The sequence below is a fragment of the Podarcis vaucheri genome, assembly GCF_965113315.1.
Source record: "Podarcis vaucheri genome assembly, chromosome: 6".
In the NCBI taxonomy this organism is placed as follows: domain Eukaryota; kingdom Metazoa; phylum Chordata; class Lepidosauria; order Squamata; family Lacertidae; genus Podarcis; species Podarcis vaucheri.
The window spans coordinates 15,740,467-15,764,220 of record NC_138764.1 but is presented as its reverse complement, the minus strand read 5'-3'; the positions used below and the strand labels follow the sequence as shown (position 1 = coordinate 15,764,220).

Genomic DNA, 23,754 nt, shown 5'->3' with positions numbered 1-23,754 from the left:
TCACTCCATAAGACATACTTTTTTCTTCCTAAAAAGGGGAAATGCCTGTGCATCTTATGGAGCAAATGTGTGGTCCCTGGAGCCGAATTGCCCAGGGGCAAAAAGCAGATCGTCCTTTTTTTTTTTTTTTTGAAAGAGTGGGTGTTGAAACAAAGCCACTGATCATTTGCCAATCGGGGAGAGAGATAAGGGATGCTAGAGATAAAGGAGGCTGCCTGGGAGGGGGGAGATAAAGACAGCAAACTTGCAAGGGGGGGGGAGACCAAAGTAATAAGGAGAGAAATTAGAAGAAAAGGAGGAGCAAAAATTCTGCTTCAGCTAAGGAAAAGACACTACAGTAAGGCAAACAAGAGGGAAGGGAGTGTTGAAAGGAAACAGCTGATCAGTGGGATCGGAAGAGAGATAAGGGACGCTAGCGGAGGCTGCCTGGGGGGGGAGAGGTAAAAGCCCATGGATCCTCAGGATTTTTGCATTGGGTCACCCCAAATTCACTCCCAAATTCACCATCAGGTCACATAGCATGTCCATGGCTACAGCCTGCATCAAAAAAATCACACACCCACTGTTATGTGGGGCTGCAATGGTGCAAAAAAAGTGGTTACAAAGCACGGATCCACATGGATCCTCAGGATTTTTGCACTGGGTCACCCCAAATTCACCATCAAATCACGTCTGTGGCCACAGCATGAACCACTAAAATCATACATCCACTGTTTCGTTCAGAATACTTTTTTTCTTGCTTTCCTCCTCTAAAAACTAGGTGCATCTTATGGTCAGGTGCATCTTATGGAGCGAAAAATACGGTATGTTACCTGCAGGCTTTAATCCTTCTAGCACCTGATGATTACTTCTTAGAAACCCAAAGTGATCAGAGATTGAGAAGACCATCTTTTTCTTGGGACCCCATCTCCCCTTTTGGCATTGTAAAGCCTTTCTTTTAAGATGCATACATTCTTGTGCATTCTGAAAGTATTTGCAGCAGCCCTGACCTTTTTCACTGCAGCAATGGCACTTTGCTCTTAAGGTCCATAATCAGGCATTTCAGTCTGACAGTGAAACCGAGACCAACTATTTCTTTGCTGGTGCTTCCAGCAAATGATCCCTGAGTTAACCCTGTGTTTGCTGCTCACAGAAGGGCAGGCTGCGTATCAGGAACAGCTAGTGGGAGGCGGGTTGAAAGAGAGACACTGGAAGGGCTGGGGACAGGAATACTACCCAGGTGCATGTTTATTGTGTGCAGAATGAAACAAGGCACTGCTAAACAAATGGACTTGCTGATCAGAAGGTCGGCGGTTCGAATCCCCACCACGGGGTGAGCTGCCATTGCTTGGTTCCCGCTCCTGCCAACCTAGCAGTTCGAAAGCAAATCAAAGTGCAAGTAGATAAATAGGTACCGCTCCGGCGGGAAGGTAAACGGTGTTTCCGTGCGCTGCTCTGGTTCACCAAAAGCAGCTTTGTCATGCTGGCCAGAAAAACTGTCTGCGGACAAATGCCGGCTCCCTCGGCCAGTAAAGCGAGATGAGCACCGCAACCCCAGAGTCGGCCACGACTGGACCTAATGGTCAGGGGTCCCTTTACCTTTACCTAAGCAAATGGAAACTGGCCTTGCAAAGAGGGAAGAATTGGAGAGCAAATCTGCTGCCATAATGAGCTTGGTGTAGGGTTGCTAAAGCCGAGCTGTTTCCCCTCAGGCTCTGCACTCTTAATTGTAGCCTAAAAGACCGCCATTCAACAGGTATTGCTTATTTTGCATCTCCAGATCTTGGAGGAACCACACCTCTTAAATCCCTGGCTATCATGAAATTGCTCCAGGCACTCTCTTTGACAGAAAAAGAAGTTGGCATTGAAGTAAGCAGGGGAAAAATACTGGCTTGGGAATCCTAGATTCAAAACACATATTTCTGGAACCTTTGTGATTTATTTATTTGCAAAAATGCTTCTTAGGGTAATGTGAGAGATAAGTTGAATTGAAAACCTTTGTGCCTTTGTAGCACTCCATTCTCCAGAGACCCGGACTCCACATTGTCCTCAATTCTGAAGGCTGTTTTTTTTTTAGGTTTTTTTTTTTTGTTAGTTCGTGAGTCAAGATATGGAACAGTTGTCATATTTCTTCTTGAGTTCATTCATTTATCCTGGCTATGCAAGTCTCCATAAAACATCCAAAGTTTAGCCACTCCCTAATACTGCGACTGCATTATTTCCTGGGTGTTCTGCGACTTAGTTCTGCAAGAGTGGTGATGTTAAAGCCTTCTGAAAAAGTCTTAGGACTCTGTGCAATGTCCTTTCATTTCAATGGAAATAGCTCCTGAAAAGGTTCCCAGAAATTGTCACTATTGGAAAAGGAACTGGAACACTGGCTTGCTCGGGTGATGAAATAGATTATTTATTCTTATTTTTAGCTCACCCTTTCCTGTAGGTTCAGAGCATTTCAACAACTGTATTCAATTTTAAATTGTGCCTGTTTTAAAATGGCTTCTGGGTCCTCCTGTAAGAACTGATTGTGGTTTCCTGTAAAATACCAAATGGCTGTGCTTTGCACGTAGAAGTGGAGTTCTCCAGGTGGTAACTGAAAATTAAACTAGACCCTGTGATAATCATGTGTTTTATAATTAATGTTTGCTTAGATGTTTTCCTTTTCTAATTTAATGCTCATACTAAGCCAACTTCCATATTGCTAGAAACAGCTGCCATCCTCCTGGGTGCAAGATGGGCTGCCCCCGATTTGGTTCGGACCTTTATTCTGCAGCGCTGGGTGGAATGGAGAACCATACGATTCCTGTCTAGTATCCAATTATTAAACTGTGTTAAGAATTTAGGGTGAAAAAATGATTTTGTGTGCAAGAAATACACCACTTTTGCAACAAAAGAAACTATTTATTTGGAATATGCATTACCAGTACAAATCAGGAGACTGTAAAACCTACACCTTGTTAGTATTATTATAGAACAGAAGAGTTTCAGTGGGAATTAAAAAGACAGAGGCCTTTGTTTTTAAAGGAGCAGAAAAGCTTGATGTAAATCAAAGGAAATGCTTCCTAGGGTTTCTACGGGGAACCTACTGGAAACAAAAGAATGAAGACAAAGCAATTCAGAACAAAGCAGGGTGTCTTTACACTCAACAAAAGGGCTCATGATAAGCAAAAACAATGTATGCTATAATACATTTTTGATAATAGCAAGGGTAATAATATTTTCAAGAAGCTTTAGGTAAAGTTGCATGGGAAAAGTAAGGGACTGATACAAAGTGTGATGTGAAAAGTTCACAATAAATGGCAAATAAGGAGGCCAATTTTACAGTGCCAATTTTTGAGGTGCTAAATTGTAGCTCAAACTGCCTTTGCAAAATTAGCTTAGTTCTGCAAATCCTTTAAAACACAGTATCATCAAGGACAAGTTATGGGCTCTTCCTTACCGCAAGAAAAAGTAATGTCTGATCCTGCCTAAAACACATTTGACTCCATAACTCCATGATCCCATTCCAAGAATAAATGGCAGCTTCAGTGCTGATTTGAGAAAGATACCATCTTTGACCAAACAAAGTTTAGCTGGGTTGAGCACCACTTTCTCTGTGCCATGTGAGATAGATGACATAGACTCTTGCCAGATTGAGATTTCATCCTGACAGACTATATACAGAGTCATCCCACATATAGAGTAACAGTGATTTGGGGCTGCCTTAAATCTGGAAATAAGCGAGGCTTGGGCTACCATACATTCAATGAGTTTGCCTTCTAAATGTGGGCACAGATCCTGCAAATCTGCTGGATCAGCACCGTTAGGGCTAGTTGCAAGGGGTGCAGTATTTGCTCACCTAACAGAGTGCGTGCATGCCTAGCTAGGCTTGCTTTTAGTTACAAAGTCAAAACCACTTCCAAATACTGTGGAAGTTATTTCAAAGAAAAAGAAAAAAACTTCAACCTGACCCTTCCTTGCTAGTGCCTTTGGTCTCCCAAATATCCTCCCCACTCTTAGAAGAATTACCAGCGGTGGGCAACAGGAGCTGTGGCAGTGCAAGCGGGGGGGAGGGAGTAGGCAAGGAAGTCTGTTTCCTACCCCTACTCCCCCCCCATACTTGGGTGTTGTTGCACCAGGATGAACAGCACAGTGGTCCATGGAAAATGCAATTCTCACAGAGCCTCCGGAGGGCCATTGGTTCTGTGACCCACTGAATAGATTCATAGAATCAGAGATGGAAGGGGCCTAAGGGTTATCTAGTCCAACCCCCTGCAAGGCAGGAATCTCAGCTAAAGCATCCATGACAGATGGCCATGCTTAAAAATCTCCAAGGAAGGAGAGTCCACAACCTCCCATGGGAGACTGTTCCACCACTAAACAGCTCTTACTGTCAGAAAGTTCTTCCTGATGTTTAGTTGTAAGTTGAAGCCATCAGTTCGAGTCCTACCCTCCAGAGGAGAAAATAAGCATGTTCCCTCTTCCATGTGACAGCCCTTAAGCTATTTGAAGATGGCTATCGTATCTCCTCTCAGTCTCCTCTTTTTCAGGCTAAACATACCCAGCACCACCAAGTGCTCCTCATATAGCTTTGTTTCCAGACACTAGATCATCTTGGTTGCCCTCCTCTGCACAGCAAGCACACCAAAAGAACGCCAAGTGACTAGATTGGGAGAGGGGGACAGATGCTCTGCTTTCGCTCTCCTTGGTGCTGAAGCCACCATCAGTGGCCCATAAGTCTAAAGGGAAAGTTGAGAGAGGGTGTTACGGGAGTGGGGAAGCCAGAAATGGTGTCAATTTTAATCCAGGCACCCCCAACCTTCGGCCCTCCAGATGTTTTGGACTACAATTCCCATCATCCCTGACCACTGGTCCTGTTAGCTAGGGATCATGGGAGTTGTAGGCCAAAACATCTGGAGGGCCGAAGGCTGGGGATGCCTGTTTTAATCTAAGCTGGAGAAAAATGTTGAGATTTGTAAAGTTCACCTCGTTCTTTTCCCCAGCGACAAACTGTCAAGCTAACAGGTGAGTTAAGCAGCTAAGCGAGTTTGGTAGCAGAGCAAGGAGACTAGGGCGGACTGCCCTTTGATCCAACCAATCTCAAGCTCCCAAGTAAACTCACTGGTAAACAACATGAACAGATATGCAGTTAGAAACCCAGAAACTGTGCTGTGGTTTTCCTGCCAGCGGATTGCACTGTCATATGTACGGCTGTCTGCCTGCTGGACAAAGGTTGTGGGTGAAGCGAACCCTAGCCTTTAGGTTTGTTCCCTTGATGCCAAGATGGCTGAGCTGGAGGAGCAGAAAGAGGGGCAGAGCAGTTGGTGGCAAGGCCTTCAGGGACATAATACCTGTGTCGCTCTCCCAGGATGACAGCATCCCTGCTGTCATGAAGAATGAGCGTCTCTGGAAAGAAGGCCACCACTCTGAGGAAGACAGAAACAATCCCTTAGAAGGGACCATTTCCTTGGGAGATGAGCAGTTATCCTCTCAGGCTGAGGATATTCCTCTGGGTGGGGTGAAGGGATCTTGTCAGTGGGCAATTCAACCATTAGGAACACAGATTGATGAATGTGAATGCTCATGATTCAGGCTGGCCTGAATGACATGGGGAAATGTTGTCATGAGGACCTGCAAGTGAAATTTAGGTTGCGGTGACGATGTTGAAAGCGAGAACCTTCAAGGTAGCTTTTTCTGAAATGCTACTGGTCCTTCATGCAGTGGTGTCGCATGGGATGGGGGAGGGGTGCAGAGAATGCTATTAACCCTTCATGTCCCGCCCCACCTAGCACATGGCATTTGCCTGTCAGCTGACGGGTGGGAGCAGGGGGACATGGAGGGTGAAGAAAATCCTCTGCGCTCACCCAGGGACTTGTGCCCCCCCTCCCAGATTCTGCGCCCAGGGTCACAGCCCCCACACTATGCCCTGAATTCAATATAAATGTGTGATTGCCAAGAAAATCTAACACAGTCACATTTGACTTCAACATAGGAAGCTTCCCCAAAAAGATATTGGGAAGAGGGAACTTGGCTGCCAAGAGGGTCAAATCACGCCAAAATGATTGGGAGTTGTTTAAAACCACAATATTAGAAGCTCAGCTATACTGTATACCACAGATTAAGAAAGGCACCACCAGAGCAAAGATAATGTCAGTGTGGTTAATGTATGGTTAGCGAACAGAGTCAAACAAGCTATTAGACTCTAGTAATTAGAGTCGAATCCCCGTGGCGGGGTGTGCTCCCATTGCTCGGTCCCAGCGCCTGCCAACCTAGCAGTTCGAAAGCACCCCTGGGTGCAAGTAGATAAATAGGGACCGCTTTATAGCGGGAAGGTAAACGGCGTTCCGTGTGCTGCTCTGGTGCCAGTTCACCAGAGCAGCTTCATCACGCTGGCCACATGACCCGGAAGTGTCTGCGGACAGCACTGGCTCCCGGCCTCTAGAGTGAGATGAGCGCACAACCCTAGAGTCTGTCAAGACTGGCCCATACGGGCAGGGGTACCTTTACCTTTACCTAATTAGAGACAAGACAGCTTTCTTTAGAAAACGGAAGTCTTCTCCAAGTGAGGAGAATAAGAAGGAGCAAAAACTGTGGCAAAATAAATGCAAGCAGACAAAAAGGAATGCTAAAAATAACAATCTGCTAAAACATTAAGACCAACCAAAAAAGTAAATAATTAGTAGCAAGGGACTGGCTAAGGAGGCTGTTGCACCTTTGAATGGCAAGGGCATCAAAGGTGAGCTGGAGGAAGATAAGATGACAGAGAAGCAGAATGAATTACTTGCGTCTACACATGGGCAGATATAGGGCAAATACTGTGCCTGAACTGGACTGATTTTGGATCCATTTAACAATGTGATCCTGTGAAGGCTGAGGGTTTGCTCCAAAAAAGAATTGGGCAATGAGAAAGTTAAGAAGAAAATCCAAACTTTTGAGGGGCAAGGGCTTACAAAGAAAGCAGAAAAAAGGTTCTCTCTTAAATATACTTGCTCAGCTCTGCAACTATTCACCTCCAACAGGGCACCATTTCTCCCCACAATGTCATGACGTAGTGTCACTCCAATGGGAGACTGTGAGAGAAAATGGCAGCCCCGAATGCAAATTGTTTCAGATTGCATTTTTAATGGAAAATGCTCCCAACACCTGAAGATCCCTAGAATTTCTCCTGCCCCATGAGAAAATGGCTGAAATCCCCTCTCTCAGTTTTCCAGAATGAGAATGGGATCATGAACAATGAATTTCAACAGGGACAAATGTTAAGATCATACACTTAAGACATGCAAAAAGGATGTAGGGGTCTTAGTGGACCACACACTTCAGAAGTCAACAGTGTGATGCAGCAGCAAAAAACCCCCAATGCTGTTCTTGGCTACATCAACAGAAGAACAGGGATCTGATCATATTATGACTCAATTCTGCCTTGATCATACCCATCTGGAGTCCTGTGTCCCGTTCTGGGCACCACAATTTAAGAAGGATATTGACAAGCTAGAACGTGTGCAGAGGAGGGCCACCAAGATGATCAAGGGTCTGGAAACCAAGCCTTTTGAGGAACCGCTGAGGAAGTCAGGTATGTTTAGGCTGGAAAAGAGGAGACTGGGAGGAGATATGATAGCCATCTAAAAGTATCTTGAGGGCTGTCACATGGAGGATAAAGCAAGCTTGTTTTCTCCTGCTCTGGAGGGTAGGACCCAAACCAAGAGCTTCAAACTGCAAGAAAGGAGATTCCAACTAAACACCAGGAAGAACTTTATGATGGTAAGAGCTATTTGACAGTCGAACAGACTCCCTTGGAAGGTGGCAGACTCTCCTTCCTTGTTAGTTTTTAAGCAGAGGGTCGTCATGGATGCTCGAGTTGCATTGCAGGGAGTTGGACTAGATGAAACTTGGGCCCCCTTCAAACTGTACAATTCTATGCACAAGAGGAGGTAGACCTGCCTTTGATCTCAACTCATCACGAGAAATATAGTGTAATGATGTCGTGGCGCTACGTCGACAGAAGAGTTGGCTACATTGCAATGCCAATCAGCACAAATAAAGGCCACTGCTTTGTTTTAATTCTGAATGGTGTTTGTGTATGCTCTTGTTGCTAAGGCACTTGGGCCAATACTTTCTGTTTCTTGTTTGTGTTTTGTACCGTGGGGATTTAAATGGCATAACAGGGAGCATCAACCTGGTTGTCTTCAGCAATGGGACATATCTGGGGATATATTTATGTAAAAGCGTGGACGGAGGGGCTCTGCTTTTTGAGAGGCACAAAAGGCCCCCGCCCTTCCCAGCTCAGCTCTACTTAGTTTTAATCAGTGCTTTTCTTCTGGAAAAAATGGGTGCTGGTACTGCATGTCCTTAAGCAGCCCATGAATAAAACATTGCTTTTAACCTTATCTGCTGCATTGTAATTATAATGGCGGCTGTCATGTGTGTTTGGCAAAGTGTTTATTTCTTCATCTGTGATCCCAAAACTATGTTCCTGGCAATTAAGCTAAGCAAGATAAACTTGCAAGTGTTTTACTGCCGGGTCACACCGAAGAACAACACATTAACTTATTTCTGCTGCTGGAAAAAGCTTGCCTGTGAATTAAGACTGACTAGGACCTGCAGCCAAGCCATTAAGATCAGTACTTACAAGAAAGGCAGGATGAAACTAAATGTAAAATCTGCCGTTTAATCTTAAACACTTGAGAAATGTCGAGTCTCGGTGCTCCTTTGAGCATTTGAAAACTGGATTTCTGCTAGATTGTATTTTAAAATCTATTATCTTGTTTCATGAGCGTTTCAGCCTTGGGTAGTTGGTATTGCCTGGAGTCAGGATTTTGAAGGCTCAAGTGAACCCTAGTAGATCAAAGTGAGGACTTTGGGTGGCTTATTATTATTATTATTAGTACTATTAATGAAATTTCTATACCCCTGACCGCAAGGAGTTAATATAAGCAATATGGCTAAGTGATGCTTAAAGGGGATACTGGGGTTCACATATCTCAGAAACCTCTGACCTTGAAACCCTATTGAGGTATGCAATTACATGCAATTAACGGCACATGATAGCTCAGTCGGTAGAGCACGGGACTCTTAATCTCAGGGCTGGGGGTTCAAGCCCCATGTTGAGCTAAAAAAAGTCAGCACCGCTGGGGGTTGGACGAGATGAATCTAGTGGTCACTTCCAACTCTGCAATTTTATGATTCTGTGATGCAGAATGGGGGCTCACACATTTGCCATGCCCTCCACGATCAAGTCCTCACCCCAGTGCTATCTGTAGGTTTGGGAGGATGTCTAGAAGAGGGCAGCCTACCAAAATGCATTGGTTGGCCCTAGGAGCTGGAACCCTGAGCACTCAGCAAGCTGCCCAGAGACAGACTTCCCCCCAACCGCATGGATTGCCACAGGGACATGACAGCTTGAGGAGGAGGAGTCTGGGTAGCCCGGTTCTCAATTGAGTGTGCTGCTCACGAATCCCAGATGAGCTTACTTGGAGGTGAGGGCAAGGCACATTGTAATCTGTGTTATTATTACTTGTTTATTCTGGAACTAAGTCCCTGGATTAAACAGGTTTTCAAGGGCTCACTTGAGATGACCTAGGCTCACGGTGGCCAAGATGATGGAACGTGGCAATAGAAGGATCTTAAGTCCATGGAATGTTCAAAATTCTCAGGTATGGATCTGTGTTGGAAACTGAGATATGAAAGCTAGGAGCTAAATGGCACCTTAAACCTTGGTTATTATGGGCACAACAACGGAATGTCTAGGCGCTTTCTTTTTTAAAAACAAGAATAGAAAGCTGGAAATGAATGAACCGCAGCTGAAGTACTATGTTCTTTTTTTGCATGGTCTAGTCCTTCCCCTGCCCACTCCCACTAATATTCTTGAGAGGGTCTCTTCTCCAGTCTTCAGAGAGTGGCTGGAAGTGGAGAGGCAGAAAAAGGTCCTCTTTTCCTTCCACTCTGCAGTTTTAATCTGAAATCTTAGGCGCAGTACTGCACCCAGAGCTCAGAAACTGCTTGCGCTAATGAAATTCCATGTCGCAACGCGCGCCTAGAACAATGGGAGTTTCGAACACTGGTATGGATAGGAAAGGATTTGCATTTTCACCCAACAGGCAGTGGATTGAGACACTGGCCCACCTTTGCTTTTCAAAAAGGCTGTCGAAGAAAGCCAGTTCTTGGGTAGGGGTTTAGATTTCCCAGGACTGCTGAATTTCATCCTCATTAGGGAGTTCCATGCAGCAGTCCTCAAGAAATGTGCTTCATAATCATATTCAACAAATCATTTCAGCAATCACAGACTGAGGTTTAAGTGAATTTCAGGCATGTACTCAAATGTTTTGCTAGTGTCCCACCTTTCAAATTCCATGCTCATTTTTGTACTTTCACCTTCAGCTTAAGCAACGAACTGATGTATAATAATAATATTTTTATTAAAAGAACAAATCATGCAAATACAGGGGAAAATAATTAGATGGGTTTTTTTGTTTTGCTTTTTGCTAATGAAGCTTTTCACATCACTTTGAATATAGTAAAAAGGTTTAAGGAGTGAGGAAGCAGGGAGGATGTTTTTTTCAAGGCCGTAGTCTGACAAAAAACAAAATTGAACCGAGGGTCATGCCCTGTTGAAATGAACTGGAGCTGCGCAGGAAACTCTGTGGTGTAGCTCCCCTTCATGTCCGTAGGACTTGCCCTGGAGAATCTCCCAGAGGATTGGGCCCTAAAATAAAAGCTCCTTCAAATAATGCAAAACAGAGAATGGAAAAGAAAAATAACTTCTGGCTTTCAAAGTTAGTAAACATAAAGTAATAGGTGTACCTATTATGCTCACTATTCCAACCATTTTTAAAAGTTTTACAAAATGAATTACCGTCACTTTTTTAAAAAACATTGTGTAACAGGAAATGAATGTGCACAACTCTACACTTTTCTAGCATTCTTGAACTAATTCACAAATGCATGGAAATAATAATAATTAAAAAATGGAAACAAAGGAAGGGTGAATGTAGGTAGTTTGGTGTTAAAAACTATACAGGTATGAAGAGCTTGTTTGCCACAGTAAAGACAGGATGGGGGGGCCTGTCCTTTGATGCGTGCTATGAGGGTAACTTTTTATTTTATTTTTATTATAAACACTATTAAATTCAGACTGCTTTTTTGGTTTTTTTCCCTTTATCTGAATATACAAGAACATTCATTATCAAATGTTCATTATCATCAATACTACAAAGAACGAGACACAAATTGCAAGAAACAATGGAAAATGTTAATAAAGCTGAAAGATTTGAATTTTTTAATTTTTTTAAAATTTTTAAGTTTTTTTTTAGTTTCTGCAGTTTTTAATTTTTTTTGTTTTTGGTATCGAAGTCGGGGTTTTCTGGGCAGAAAATAATGAAGCAAAAGTGTATGAGAAAAAGGCAGCTCACAGGTAATCAAAATAACCAATATTAATAATAATCAATATAATAATAAAAATAAAAATAGTAAATCTGGATATGCAGAGAACCACTACCAGTGTACGTACCATTAAGGAGTTAGTACCGTATACCATGACAGACCAGAAGGAGGAAGATATGTTGTTACAGGCAGATAAATGCAGATCCATTTATCTCCCCTGTCTCTACTGCCACACAAGTGAAATGATACAATTCAGATCCTTGTCCAGTACGAGGTTAAAGTAGTGAATGTTACTGCACAAGACTATCCACCTACACATTTAAATGGGGCTTGAATAAGATTTGCTTTCCAGTGAATTATGCCTCTTGTTCACACATTACAGCCGATGATACAATGGTCCACATGAACATTGCAAGGAAAGATACGGAGTAAAGAGCATACAAGAAACGCAGTTAATCAAAACTATGCTAATTACATCAGGAAACTGAATACAGGCATTCGCACTTCCTAAGAGGTATCAACCACCTCGGGCGAACAAACTGTAGTGCTCAATTGGCTTTAATCTCAAGTGCGTCCAGCGGGTCAGGGAAATAAGGACTCGATGGAATAATGTTCTGACTCGATATAAGGAAGCTTCATAGAATGTTCACAAGGGAAGGGGACACAGCCTGCAATCCTATGCACACTTACATGGGAGTAAGTCCTATGGAATTCAGTGGGACTTGCACCTGAGGATGCATGCACAGGATTGCACCAGCAAAATCAGCTTCGCCCCTCCTTAGCAGCTACAAAGCACTGAGGTGGGTGGACCAGAGCTCTTTGGAGCATCTCAGACTTGGCTTTTTTTCAATTTGCATTGATCAATCTTGGCTATTTGCCACCTCAGTCTTCTTTTCTCAGATGATCACAACATAGACGGAAGCCCCCTAACTTCACACACGCATTAACCATCCCAATTACAAGGGGCAGGGAGACTTGGGAGTGCTAAGGAGCTTTGATCTTCATGGAGTGATTGTGAGTGTGCTGCTCTAGAAAACATCTTAACCACAGCTTCAACCCGCCCTCTTGAGAAGAAGTGCCATCATAAGGCAACAGATGTTGGGCCAGAGGATGCAATTCTTGAGGCTCTCAGTTGCTTCCTACTTCTTTGACTTGCCACTAGCATGCCATGGCCCATAGCTGAGATTGTTCTGTATCTCTTCATCCCTCCAGAGGTGTGAAAGAGCACTTGAGACATATTTTCACAGCCTCCATACCATCAAAGGCCCAAAACACTTGCATATTTCAGGCTGTCTGGCATACAATCCACTGGGAAATGCTTGTGAGCAAGCCTCATTGAAATGTCTGTCTGTCTGTCTGTCTGTCTGTCTGTCTGTCTGTCTCCCTCTCTGCCATCTGGGCCAACTACCGCTTTTTGCTTTGTGGGAGGAGGGCTTTGTCTGAGAACAGGTAATAATTTAAATCCGGCATGCAAATATCTTTTTTCAAAATTTGCTAGCCAAAGAGATATCTGTTTTAAGGGTTTTTGTGGGTCCAATATGCAAGCCAAACTAGTCTGCCTATTTCCTTATTATTTATTTTCCCACTAGGAAAATGGCGAGTCAAACTATAATTCTCTTTTTCAAGATCAAGACATCCGTAACCATTTTAGCAAGGATCCATTCACAAACCTGTAAGTAAGGTGTAAAGCTACACAAGCCCAATCCCTGTTTATATGTGCACCAGCAAAATACAATGTGCATCCTAGGACCTTAACATCAGGAGCTGGGCTCTCACTTTCCTCTCCCTCTTAACAGATTTTTTAAAATATATAATTTGAATACTGCTTATATGCCAAAATGGCCTCTAAGCAGTTAAATGGTAAGATAAGAGTGTATTCAGGGCTGTGGGTATGTTGCGATTTCTGCAGCTTCACTGTGCAAGCCCAAAGTTGGATGCATTGCTTAGAATGTCGCATCTCGAGAAGTTCAGATGTCATTTTTTAAAAAGCAAGATTCTAAACAGCATGGCTGTGCACAAACACTAGGAAGGATGTAGGCAATAGCTGGATAAGGCTCAGAAATATGAGGGTAAAATGCTGAATGCCTCAGTGCTGTGCATGGCTCCCATCGCTCTGCCCTTATCCAGTTTCCCTTACTTTCCCCTAATTATTTTAAGCTTTCCTACAAAACGCCTAAGCATTTTCCCTGCAAATCTTTAAAACACAAATATTGGAACTGGAATAAATTATGCAAATTGACTTCATTTGCATTGCTTTATTCCAAGCACCAAACGTGAATTTCCTTGGTGCGAAAGCATGCGCAGCCCTAATTTTACAGCTCTGGGGTGGGGGCGCAGAATGGGAAACAGCGGCAGTGACCAATGGCAGGAGACGTGATTGGGGCTTGATACAAGGCACAACGGGATGGTAAGAAGTAGATCTGCCCGCATTCTCCTGGTCATCTTGGTTACATTGTGGCATGTTGTGGACATACCTTTGCAGTACCCGAATTGCATTTATCCAACCTGTAACGGGGAATATCCTGGAAGGCAATTTCATCAAGGGTTCAGGGTCTTAAGAAGAACAGACAATTGTCCTTACATGGAAGAGGAGGAGGAGGAGGAATGGCGCCCAAAAGGCCAGGGGGAAGGGCTTAGGTGGCTCCTGCAAAGAGGTAGTGAGAACATCAGAGAAACAGAAGGAGGTGGATGCCAGATAGGCTGGAGGGAGGTAAAGGCTGACTCCTCAAAAGGAAGAAAAAAAATATATCATGAAAATGCACAAATACTTCTAGAGGCTGTTTGTTTCCTTCAGGTTGAAAAAATATTCTGGTGTGAGAGAATGGGCGATGTAAAAAGGAGTAAAAGGAGAGGTGGCTTCTACCCAGAAAAGAAAGGGAAGAGAGTATAAAGTAGTGTCCAGATTGGCTGAAAAAAAGCATCCCAACCGAGAGAAGAGAAGGAGACTCTTGCTGTGTCTGCCGATCAGCTCTGGATCCAGCCTGATGGCGTCAACATTAGGAGAGAAAACCCCTCCCTTCTCGGCCCCCACTTCTGCCAGGTGCAGGGTGGGGCAGCCAGGGATGCCGGATTGCTGGGAGATCAGTTGGAGGTATCAGAGTGAACGCTGCCAGGGCCTTCTGTGGGGGAGGTCACTGACGAAGGAGTTGTAGCATCCTGCCAGCCTCCATTAGCCTAGAAGGAACAGAGAGAGAGCTGTCAGTCACTTTCACAACAAGGGGCTCAAGCCCCCAAAAGCTTTCCCAGCAGGAGCTCCCCTCTCACTAAGGGGATGACGGCTGTTGTTAAGGTCCACAATGCCTACGCTGGGATCAGCCACATTAGTTGTGGGTGACAGTTGCATAAAGGATGACAGTTGCCGTATTTTTTGCTCCATAAGATGCACTTTTTCCCACTTAAAAACTAAGGGGAAACATCTGTGCATCTTATGGAGCGAATGTGTGGTCCCTGGAGCTAAATTGCCGAGTGTGGCACGCTCCTGAGCTGCTCTTGCAGCGCTTCCTCTAGCTGTTCTGGCTTCTGCCTTAGCGGCGCGAAGCCTCCGCAGGGCAGCGGGGAGCCTTGCGGAGGCTTTGCGCGGCTATCCCTGGCTTTTGCAGGAGGTGCGTCTTATGGTCTGGTGCGTCTAATAGAGCGAAAAATACGGTATTTAAAGGTTGATCCAAGTAAGAATAACTCATTTTCATGGAGCATAAGCTTCCGTTGTTAGTCTACTTTGTCAGATGCTAGAAGTGGAACCGCAAAGCAATATAAGCCCATTAACAAAATGCTGGTTCTCAGTAATGCTCACTTATTTTTGGAGGTAGCACATATTGCATGTGATAGCGTAAGATACATAATAAGCAGTGCTTTTTTCCGAGAAAAATAGGTGCCAGAATTCACCATGGTTACAGTAAGTAGCCGGGCGACTCAGGGAAGCCCTGAACAGATGCCGGCTTGACACTGCTGTGCTGACTGCCCATGGAGGTGCCAAAATCTACAGCAAGCTGTGTCCCTAGCTGGTTTGGGCGTCTCGCCTGGTTCTGGTGCAGGTCAAATAAATGGGCCCCAGCCTCCCTCATTCTCTTAGATTCCAATGGGTGGCTAGGGCGGCTCAGAAGGGCCCTTGCACTAATGTGCACAACGATAGAGGCCTGGCTGGAAAGCTTAAAGCCTGCTGCTGTTATATGGGAGATGGATTGAAGAAAAGGAAATATGTCTTGCCCCTGCCCCATAGCTTGACCAATTGGGGCTAGGAGCGGCTAGGAGCCTGGTGCTCCTCGACTCAGTTCTTATATACCTGTTCCATGAATGCTAGTTCATAAATTATTGAAATGCAGCCCCCGCCCCCCGGAAATCCACAGCGAGAGTATCCCCAAGAGAAGGCATGGGGAACAGCCCAGCATCTCTCTAGAGACTACAGAAGTCCAACCAAATCTCATTGCTAGGCCATGACAAGATGGGAGCAGTAACCTTACTGATTCTCGTTCAGGGCCCTGGTTGAGCTCACTCAAGAGGGCGTACACACACCTTGAGCGCAGGGTATGTAAGTGTTATTGTTTTGTTGCTGATCCCGTTTAAAAAGGAAATAAAGCTCTAGACTTTGCTATCTCAAAATCTGTGCCTCATCTTCATTCCCCATTGTAGTGTACAAGTATATTATTTCAGTGTGTCAAAAAATGGTCCAAAGGATTATGACAGCCATATCTAACCAACCAAGGATGCTAAATCTGTAACACGAGAATTTTCAAATGGTTAAGCAGCCTGCACTATAAGCTAGGGCACAAATTCACCAGAAAAAGTCACTAAAATAGCCATTCATTTCTCTCTCTCTCTCACTCACATATACACAGAGGGACTTTCATATTTTGAAATCCATGCTTTCAGTTTTTGTGTTAAAAATATACAATTTTAAGATTTCAAATGCATGTTGCAAATTCCAAATATATCTTCCATTTTGGAGATACACATCAGGCAAGTGTGTCAGGGGTGCCAACTTGAATAAAATATAGGGCGGGGCTTGCAGGTAAGCCCTGCCCCACATAATTGATCAACTTTTTGGGGGGCGGCCCTCTCAAATATTTTATTGGGGGGGGGGAGAGACCCCTCGGCCCCCAGGAATTAGCTCCTTTGCTGTCATTTGACAATTCAGCCTCCCCTCCCCAGGACATTTTTGGAACTAGAATATCCTGCCTGCCCTTAAATGCAAATTTCCAAGAGGAACATTTACGTGCTTAAAGGTAGGAAGAGATGAGGTATAAATATAGAATAAAATACATTGACCGGAACTCAAGTTCCTGCTAAAAAAGTAAGGAAACTGTATTTCCAGAATTTTTGTGCAGTATAACGCATACCATATAGGAATCACAGAAATGTGAACCACATGTTCCTAATGAGCTGAATTGTAGAGGACTGGTGGCAAACCAAGGTTGGCATGCAGAGAAGTCGTATATAAGCTGCTCTTATTCTCAAGTCCTCATTCATCCAAACGTCCAACTACAGCAAGAAAAAGTGTTGTGTATGGATCTCTCAGCTTACAAGACTTAGACCTGTTCACATATTAAATGCACAAGACAGTTGGAGAAGATGGTAGCTCATGAAAGTGAGAAGCTAACTGTGATTTTCCGTGAGTTCTTTCCTCTGGTCTAATGCTACTCATGTGAACACGAGTTATGTGAGCAACTGAAGGTACAAGAGGGCTCACAGTGATAACATAGGTAAAAGGGTAAAGGACCCCTGGATGGTTAAGTCAAGTAAAGGCGACTCTGGGGTTGCGGCGCTCATCTTGCTTTCAGGCCGAGGGAGCCAGCGTTTGTCTGCAGTTTTCTGGGTCATGCGGCCAGCATGACTAAACCGCTTCTGGTACAACGGGACACCGCAATGAGTGCCAGAGTGCATGGAAACACTGTTTAACTTCCTGCCACAGCGGTAGCTATTTATCTACTTGCGCTGGCGTGCTTTCGAACTGCTAGGTTGGCAGGAGCTGGGACAGAACAATGGGAGCTCAAACCGTCGCGGGGATTCAAACCGCCGACCTTCTGATCAGCAAACCCAAGAGGCTCAGTGGTTTAGATCACAGCGCCACCCGCGTCCCATGATAACATACCACTGTAGCAGCAGTAGTCATTTTATTACAGTCAATGACCAGTATCAAGACAAAAACATGCTAAGGTTCCGGAAGTTATTCCAAGGTTTGATACTGACCATTTCCCAGCCACACGGCAGTTAAACATACAGCTGAGTTCTTACTGCTTAAAGCAATGGTTTCCAACTGTAGTCTACTGACCACCAGTGGTCCATGATTTTCATCCAGGTGCTCTGTGGATTTGTGATTGAAGACTGGAGACAGCACATCCTTTGCATTAAATGTGGTCAGCTAAGACCCTCAGCAATTCTCAAGTAGTCCGTGGCAATAAAGGTTTGGGAATCACTTGCTGAAAGGAAGCCCATAGTCATTTGATGCTAAAAAGCCAATTTCAGGTAGCTCTGGGTGCAAACCAGAAATAAACACCAGTTTAAAATCTTTCTTCTTAAAAATCACATTAAATCAACTAGGTGGCCGGAATGTCTGCAAAAATCCGGAGCCCTAGTTTGCTGCCAGCTACATTTAGCACACATTTTAACTTTCAATTTAAAGTTTAGGCAGTTAGAAATTGTAAATCTCAGTTCATAGTCAACCTATTTGCATGCATGGCTGGGCTTACTTCACCTTTCTAAGTCACACACACACAGCTAAGCAAAGATTCCTGGGAGATCCAGTCTTTCCGCATTAGGTTTTAATCTACTCATACATCCTAAAGAGGTTGTATTGCATATCCTCCTACTTTGCTACAGACAGGCTTATTGTTTACAGCAGAAGATGCAGCCAGCTCATACACTTCCACGTCCTGACCACTGCAAGAGGCAGCAATTACCACAGATTATCAGCCCGACAGTGACAAGCCGGGTAAAGAGAGACACTGAGCCAACTCTGCCGCCCGGAGACTGGCATATTCAAGTACACTCAGGACATTAATAGCAATTTACGTGCCATCACTGAGGGAAAGCCACAATGGCCCTGTTGGCAGCCTCTTATTTTGAAGCCTGTTATTTGTGGGAGTTACAAGCTATAATCACAACAGAAACTTTCAAAACCCTTATCTTCGGTGACACACCAAATCTATTTCAGAACTGTAATTGCTATGTCACTGGAGAGTTTGCTGCTTAATGCACTCAAATGACATTTAGTGTTTGCCGGGTCATTATAGGGAACGGGAAATGTAAGGGGGGGGAGTGGGGAGGGCTCCTATTGTGTACTCAACTTATTTTTAGAAGGGGCTTTATTGCAGACACCCAATTAAACGAGATAGAGAAAGAGATAATCTTTATACAACACAGAGATCCTTACTATTTGAATCTTACTCTCCCATTCTCAGCCCAGAAATATTCTGGAACCCAGTACACCCCCCACTTCACTCATACTTGACAATATGATTTATTTCCAAAGCAAGAAAAGGACCCCACCCTCTGCAAATTGTAGCAGTGTCTCCAGGATTCCATCCAAAAGCTTCCTTCCTAATACAGTGGTACCTCGGGTTACAGATGCTTCGGGTTACAGACTCCGCTAACCAGGAAATGGTTGCTCCAGGTTCAGAATATTGCCCCAGGATAAGAATGGAAATTGCGCACTAGCAGCACAGCGGCAGCAGGAGGCCCCATTAGCGAAAGCACGCCTCAGGTTAAGAACCGTTTCAGGTTAAGAACGGACCTCTGGAATGAATTAAGTTCTTAACCCGAGGTACCACTGTACAGAATAGCCCTGAAGCCTTAAAAGAAGAGCTAGACTAACACTGAGAGGTTCTAGGATTTCTTATGGCTGCAGCTGCACATCATGAAATATGGATCCCAGAGCTTGAGTCCTCTACTCAGTGGCGTAGTGTGGGGGGTGCAGGGGGGCCCGGCCGCACCGGGCGCAACATCTGGGGGTTAGGGTAAGGGGGCGCAAATCCATGGGTTAGGAGGCGCAAATTACTTGCCTTGCCCCGGGTGCTGACAACCCACGCTACGCCACTGCCTCTACTCAAGAGCAATTTCAAAAATCTGTTGCGTTTTTTGGAAAGGCAGGCCCATAAGTGTGGCAACTTTGTAATGTGGGAGTGGCTGTGAAATACAACTCATGTGCGAATGCATATGCTGAAAAGCAGATGGGAGATTTATGATGGGACAAAAAAGCCCAAACCACACTGCTGCAATAATTCCCCACGTTAACAGTGCAGTACCTGATTTGGAGCGCTTGAAAATACAAAGAGAATTATATCCTCAATGGACACGACAGTACCAAAGCAGCCCCCAAATTAGAAGTGCATAGGCAGGTTCCTGCTCAACAACCTGCTACAAGACCGTGATCCCAACGGCCGGGATCTAATTTGCTTTGTCTTGGCTCCTGCCCTTGTACTTCCCTAGATATCCTGGTCCAAGGAGTGAGGATGTTTTGTCAGCTTAAGGGCCTCATTCCCTTATGGTCAGTCTTCTAGGGGGCTGCAAGCCAGGGGCAGATGCAGTCAAAACAAAAGGTGGTGTGGCCAAAGAGGGCATGCCCAAAGCTGGCAGCATGGCGGGCAAATGCTCTCTCTCATACACACATACCTGCACCATACAGTGTCCACATTGTGCTTGTGCCCACTTATGCATATGATTGCTGTCTCTGTTTGGCCAAGGCACATTCTGACCCCCTCATTCTGTAATCCTCATAGAACTCTAGCCCAATGGTTGCCATTAATTTGACTCTGAATTGATTTTAGAATGAATTGGTTGTAGAATGTATTTTAATTAATTGATTGTGATTTTATGTAAACTGTGTTATTTTTACTGTTGTTAGCCGCTCTGAGCCCGGCTTTGGCTGGGATATAAATAAAATTACTATTATTATTATTATTATTACAGTGGTACCTCGCAAGACGAATGCCTCGCAAGACAAAAAACTCGCTAGACGAAAGGGTTTTTTGTTTTTTGAGCTGCTTTGCAAGACGATTTTCCCTATGGGCTTGCTTCGCAAGATGGAAACGTCTTGCAAGTTTGTTTCCTTTTTCTTAACACCGTTAATACAGTTGCGACTTGACTTCGAGGAGCAACTCATAGAACGCGGTGTGGTAGCCTTTTTTGAGGTTTTTAAAGACTTTGGTGATTTTTGAAGCTTTTCCAAAACTTTCCCGACATCGTGCTTCGCAAGATGAAAAAAATCGCAAGACGACAAAACTCGCGGAACGAATTAATTTCGTCTTGCGAGGCACCACTGTATTATTATTATTATTATTATTATTATTATTATTATTATTATTATGTTGCATGTGGCTTCTGCTCAGAGCCACCCTTAACTAGGGCAACTGCCCTGGGATGCTTCACTTGGGAGGGCCCCGTGACTGAACATGGTGCCAAAAGCAGTGGCCACAGGCAGCAACCAACAGGCAGACAATGGCTGGAAGGGAGCCACAAGTTCATCCGAAAGACCTGAAGGGAGAAGGGGGCACACCTGTTCTCAAAAGGCAGCTGTTGATGCAGCAGAGGAGCCTTGCGGAAGTTGTGTTGGAGGCTTTGCAGGGCCTTGGAGGTTGTGTCGAGATTTTTGTGGGTGCCTGGGCACCCAGGGCTCTCTACAGTTGGCACCAGTGCCCCACAAACCTCTCCTTGCTCTCTGCTTGGAGCAACCAAGTGGTTCCTGCTGCTTGGCTCCGCAAAGGTAAACAGTAGCAACAGAGCTGCCAATTCCTAGAGTAGAAGGGAAGGCTGGCAGGAGAGGCGTTTCTGCTTCTCCCACTTCCTAGCTCTGCTTCTGTAACTGGAGAAGAGCAATGGAAGTGAAATCAGAAGTCAGGGAGTCCAGGCTAAGGAGCACAGAACCACCTGCGCTTTTATGAAACAGCAACAGTTTGAGAAGTGTTGGGGCAACTTCACACCCGCCCTAGTCCTTGGATGAAAAACAGTGTCATATAGTTGGTAGTTCTACCCACTATGCATCTGGTTCATGATATTTTATAGGTGATTTCATTAGATTTTATGATATCAGAATTTCCTCGCAATTAATATCAATCATGGACAACCACAAGAAATCACGTGGAAGTACTTCACAAATGTGATGCATTAAAATGCAGAGGTGAAATCTTTTTTTTCTTTCTAGAAACCACAGAGCATGAAATTTATGTCTCGCCAAACTAATGAAACACTTGTGGTTTAATGGTGAATTCTGGATATAATGGAGATGTAAAAGATTTGGATTATTATAAAAGGCGCGGGAGTAAACGACTAACAATAGGACCCACAAGGGGGAGGAGGGAAGTCCAGGAAATTCTTTGGAATCTCGGTTTTATGATTTATGTTGTATATGTGAGTGTAAAGTGTTAATTTGAAAAATCAAATAAATTTAAAGGTCCCCCCCCCACAAGAAACATGTTTTTCTTTACAATATCACTGCAATAGAGAATAAAGGGAGAAACTGGTGTTCCTCCGTAACTTGTAATACTTTTTTTATACCTATTTTCCTGTTTGTTCTGCATCTTATATCCTCAATACCGGATCCATAGAGTCATAGGATTGTAGAGTTGGAAGGGATCCTGAGGGTCATCTAATCCAACCCCATACAATGAAGGGATCTCAATCATCCCTGACAGGTGGCAATCCAATCTCTGCTTAAAAACCTGCAGAATCCACCACCTTCCGATTGAGCCTGTTCCATTGTCTTCTTCATGATGTTTCTTCAGAATCTCCTTTATTGTCACTTGAATCCATTGCTTCAGACTCTACTCTCCGGAGCCTTGACCCTAATAATCAGATATAGGTAGGTAGCCGCGTTGGTCTGCCGTAGTAGAAACAAAATAAAAAAAATATTTCCAGTAGCACCTTAGAGACCAACTAAGTTTGTTATTGGTATGAGCTTTCGTGTGCATGCACATTTCTTCAGATATTTGAAGAAGTGTGCATGCACACGAAAACTCATCCCAATAACAAACTTAGTTGGTCTCTAAGGTGCTACTGGAAGGACTTTTTAAATTTTGTTCCTAAAAATCAGATCAATGCAAAAAGTGGTCCCTGTAAGGGACCAAATATACTCAAAGGGGTCCTTTTGGCAAGTGTACCTTATTTATTCAGAGATCTTATTTCTCCAGACTTTATTTATTTAAAGTAGGGGATAATGTTATGAACGTGGAAGCAGGTAAATTACCTGCTGCTGCAATTTCCTCAGCTTGATCTGGCTTTAGAATTGTTTACCCCCCCCCCCAAAAAAAAAGAGGAAGAATGAATGAAGGAAGGAAGGAAGGAAGGAAGGAAGGAAGGAAGGCTTATGTAAAAACATAGCACACTGTTTCATTTATTTCCCTCATTCCTGCATACTAGTTTCAGGGACATGGTAGAAGCATCCAGTTTGTCTGCAACCACAGAGGATGAGGGTTAGGCTAGGAGGGTGTCACACTGAGGAAGAGGTAAATGATTCATGGTAAGGAACAATAGTCTTCTTGCATCAATATGCCTCTAGAGGTGCACGTTTGAGACTTCCTGGAAGGGGCGTGTGACATGATCTTTAGAAACACTGAGAGACGGGTTGAGCTGACTAACAACAACCATTTATTTCTTACATCCTGCCCATCAAACAGCAGCAGTAGCAATTTATTTCTTCTACCCCCATCTGACTGGGTTCCCCCAGTCACACACATGTGACTTGCATGCCTCTTGGGAACATGGGGTACATGATGCGTTGTACAGATAGGCTGATAGGCTGCACAGGGGAGAGTTCAGTGACCAGCACACATCAGCACCAATGTTGCAAGCTCCTGGAGGCCAAATTTAGTTTGTTGGGCAGAATATTAGGTCCACTACCATTAGGGTAGTATAGTCAGAAATGCTACTTTTTGCATGCACAAGACCAGCTAACAGGGATGAGGAAGGTGCTGTTGGGAGGAAGGGTTCAGTTTTGGCTAGGCACTAGGGGACATTTGGGAAAAGCTGATTCTGTACAAGAGAGGCGGCTGGTGCCTCATAGCAGTATTTAAACTGATTTCTGGGGGAAGCCAGTGAGAGCTGGCTCTTATTAAAACTGGGTCATCTGCACGGGATGGATGGAGGCAATGAAGGGGATCCAGGGATGATGAAGGCAAACATTCCTGTTTGTCTTAAAAGGAAAAAAATCTGGACTTTGCAATCATTTATTCTGAGCACTAACAAAATGCTTAAGGGGAGCCAGCATACTTACTCTATCTGTGTGGCACCTAGAGCTTGACCCATGTTTCCTCACTAAAGATGGGGATGTAAACAAGCAGTTGAGAGGCGGCTACTTGTGACCAATTCTGAGGATTGATCTAGACATGGCTTTGGGTTAGCCCATTGAAGGGTGCGCACACACAGGGTTTGCATATCTAATCTCCCTGATTTGAGTATGTGCGCCATTTCTAGTGTAAACGTGCCAAGTCATTTAAATAT

The 23,754-nt window shown here is 44.3% G+C and overlaps 1 protein-coding gene and 1 long non-coding RNA gene across 4 annotated transcripts in view; both read right to left on the bottom strand.

Annotated features, from left to right (window-relative positions):
* Positions 1-2,853: 2,853 nt before the first annotated feature.
* Positions 2,854-23,754, bottom strand: part of LOC309533944 — a 339,411-nt gene continuing 318,510 nt past the window's right edge. Inside the window, exon 2 of the long non-coding RNA XR_014220558.1 lies at positions 2,854-4,541. This is a non-coding gene — a long non-coding RNA (uncharacterized lncRNA). The remainder of the gene's footprint in view (positions 4,542-23,754) is intronic.
* The window catches only part of PBX1 (PBX homeobox 1), a 225,216-nt gene continuing 204,315 nt past the window's right edge, over positions 2,854-23,754 (bottom strand). For all 3 annotated transcript variants that reach the window (XM_082225536.1, XM_082225535.1, XM_082225537.1), the window contains one exon: positions 2,854-14,502. In XM_082225536.1, the coding sequence (XP_082081662.1) occupies positions 14,410-14,502 (93 nt within the window). In that variant the 3' untranslated portion in view covers positions 2,854-14,409. The remainder of the gene's footprint in view (positions 14,503-23,754) is intronic.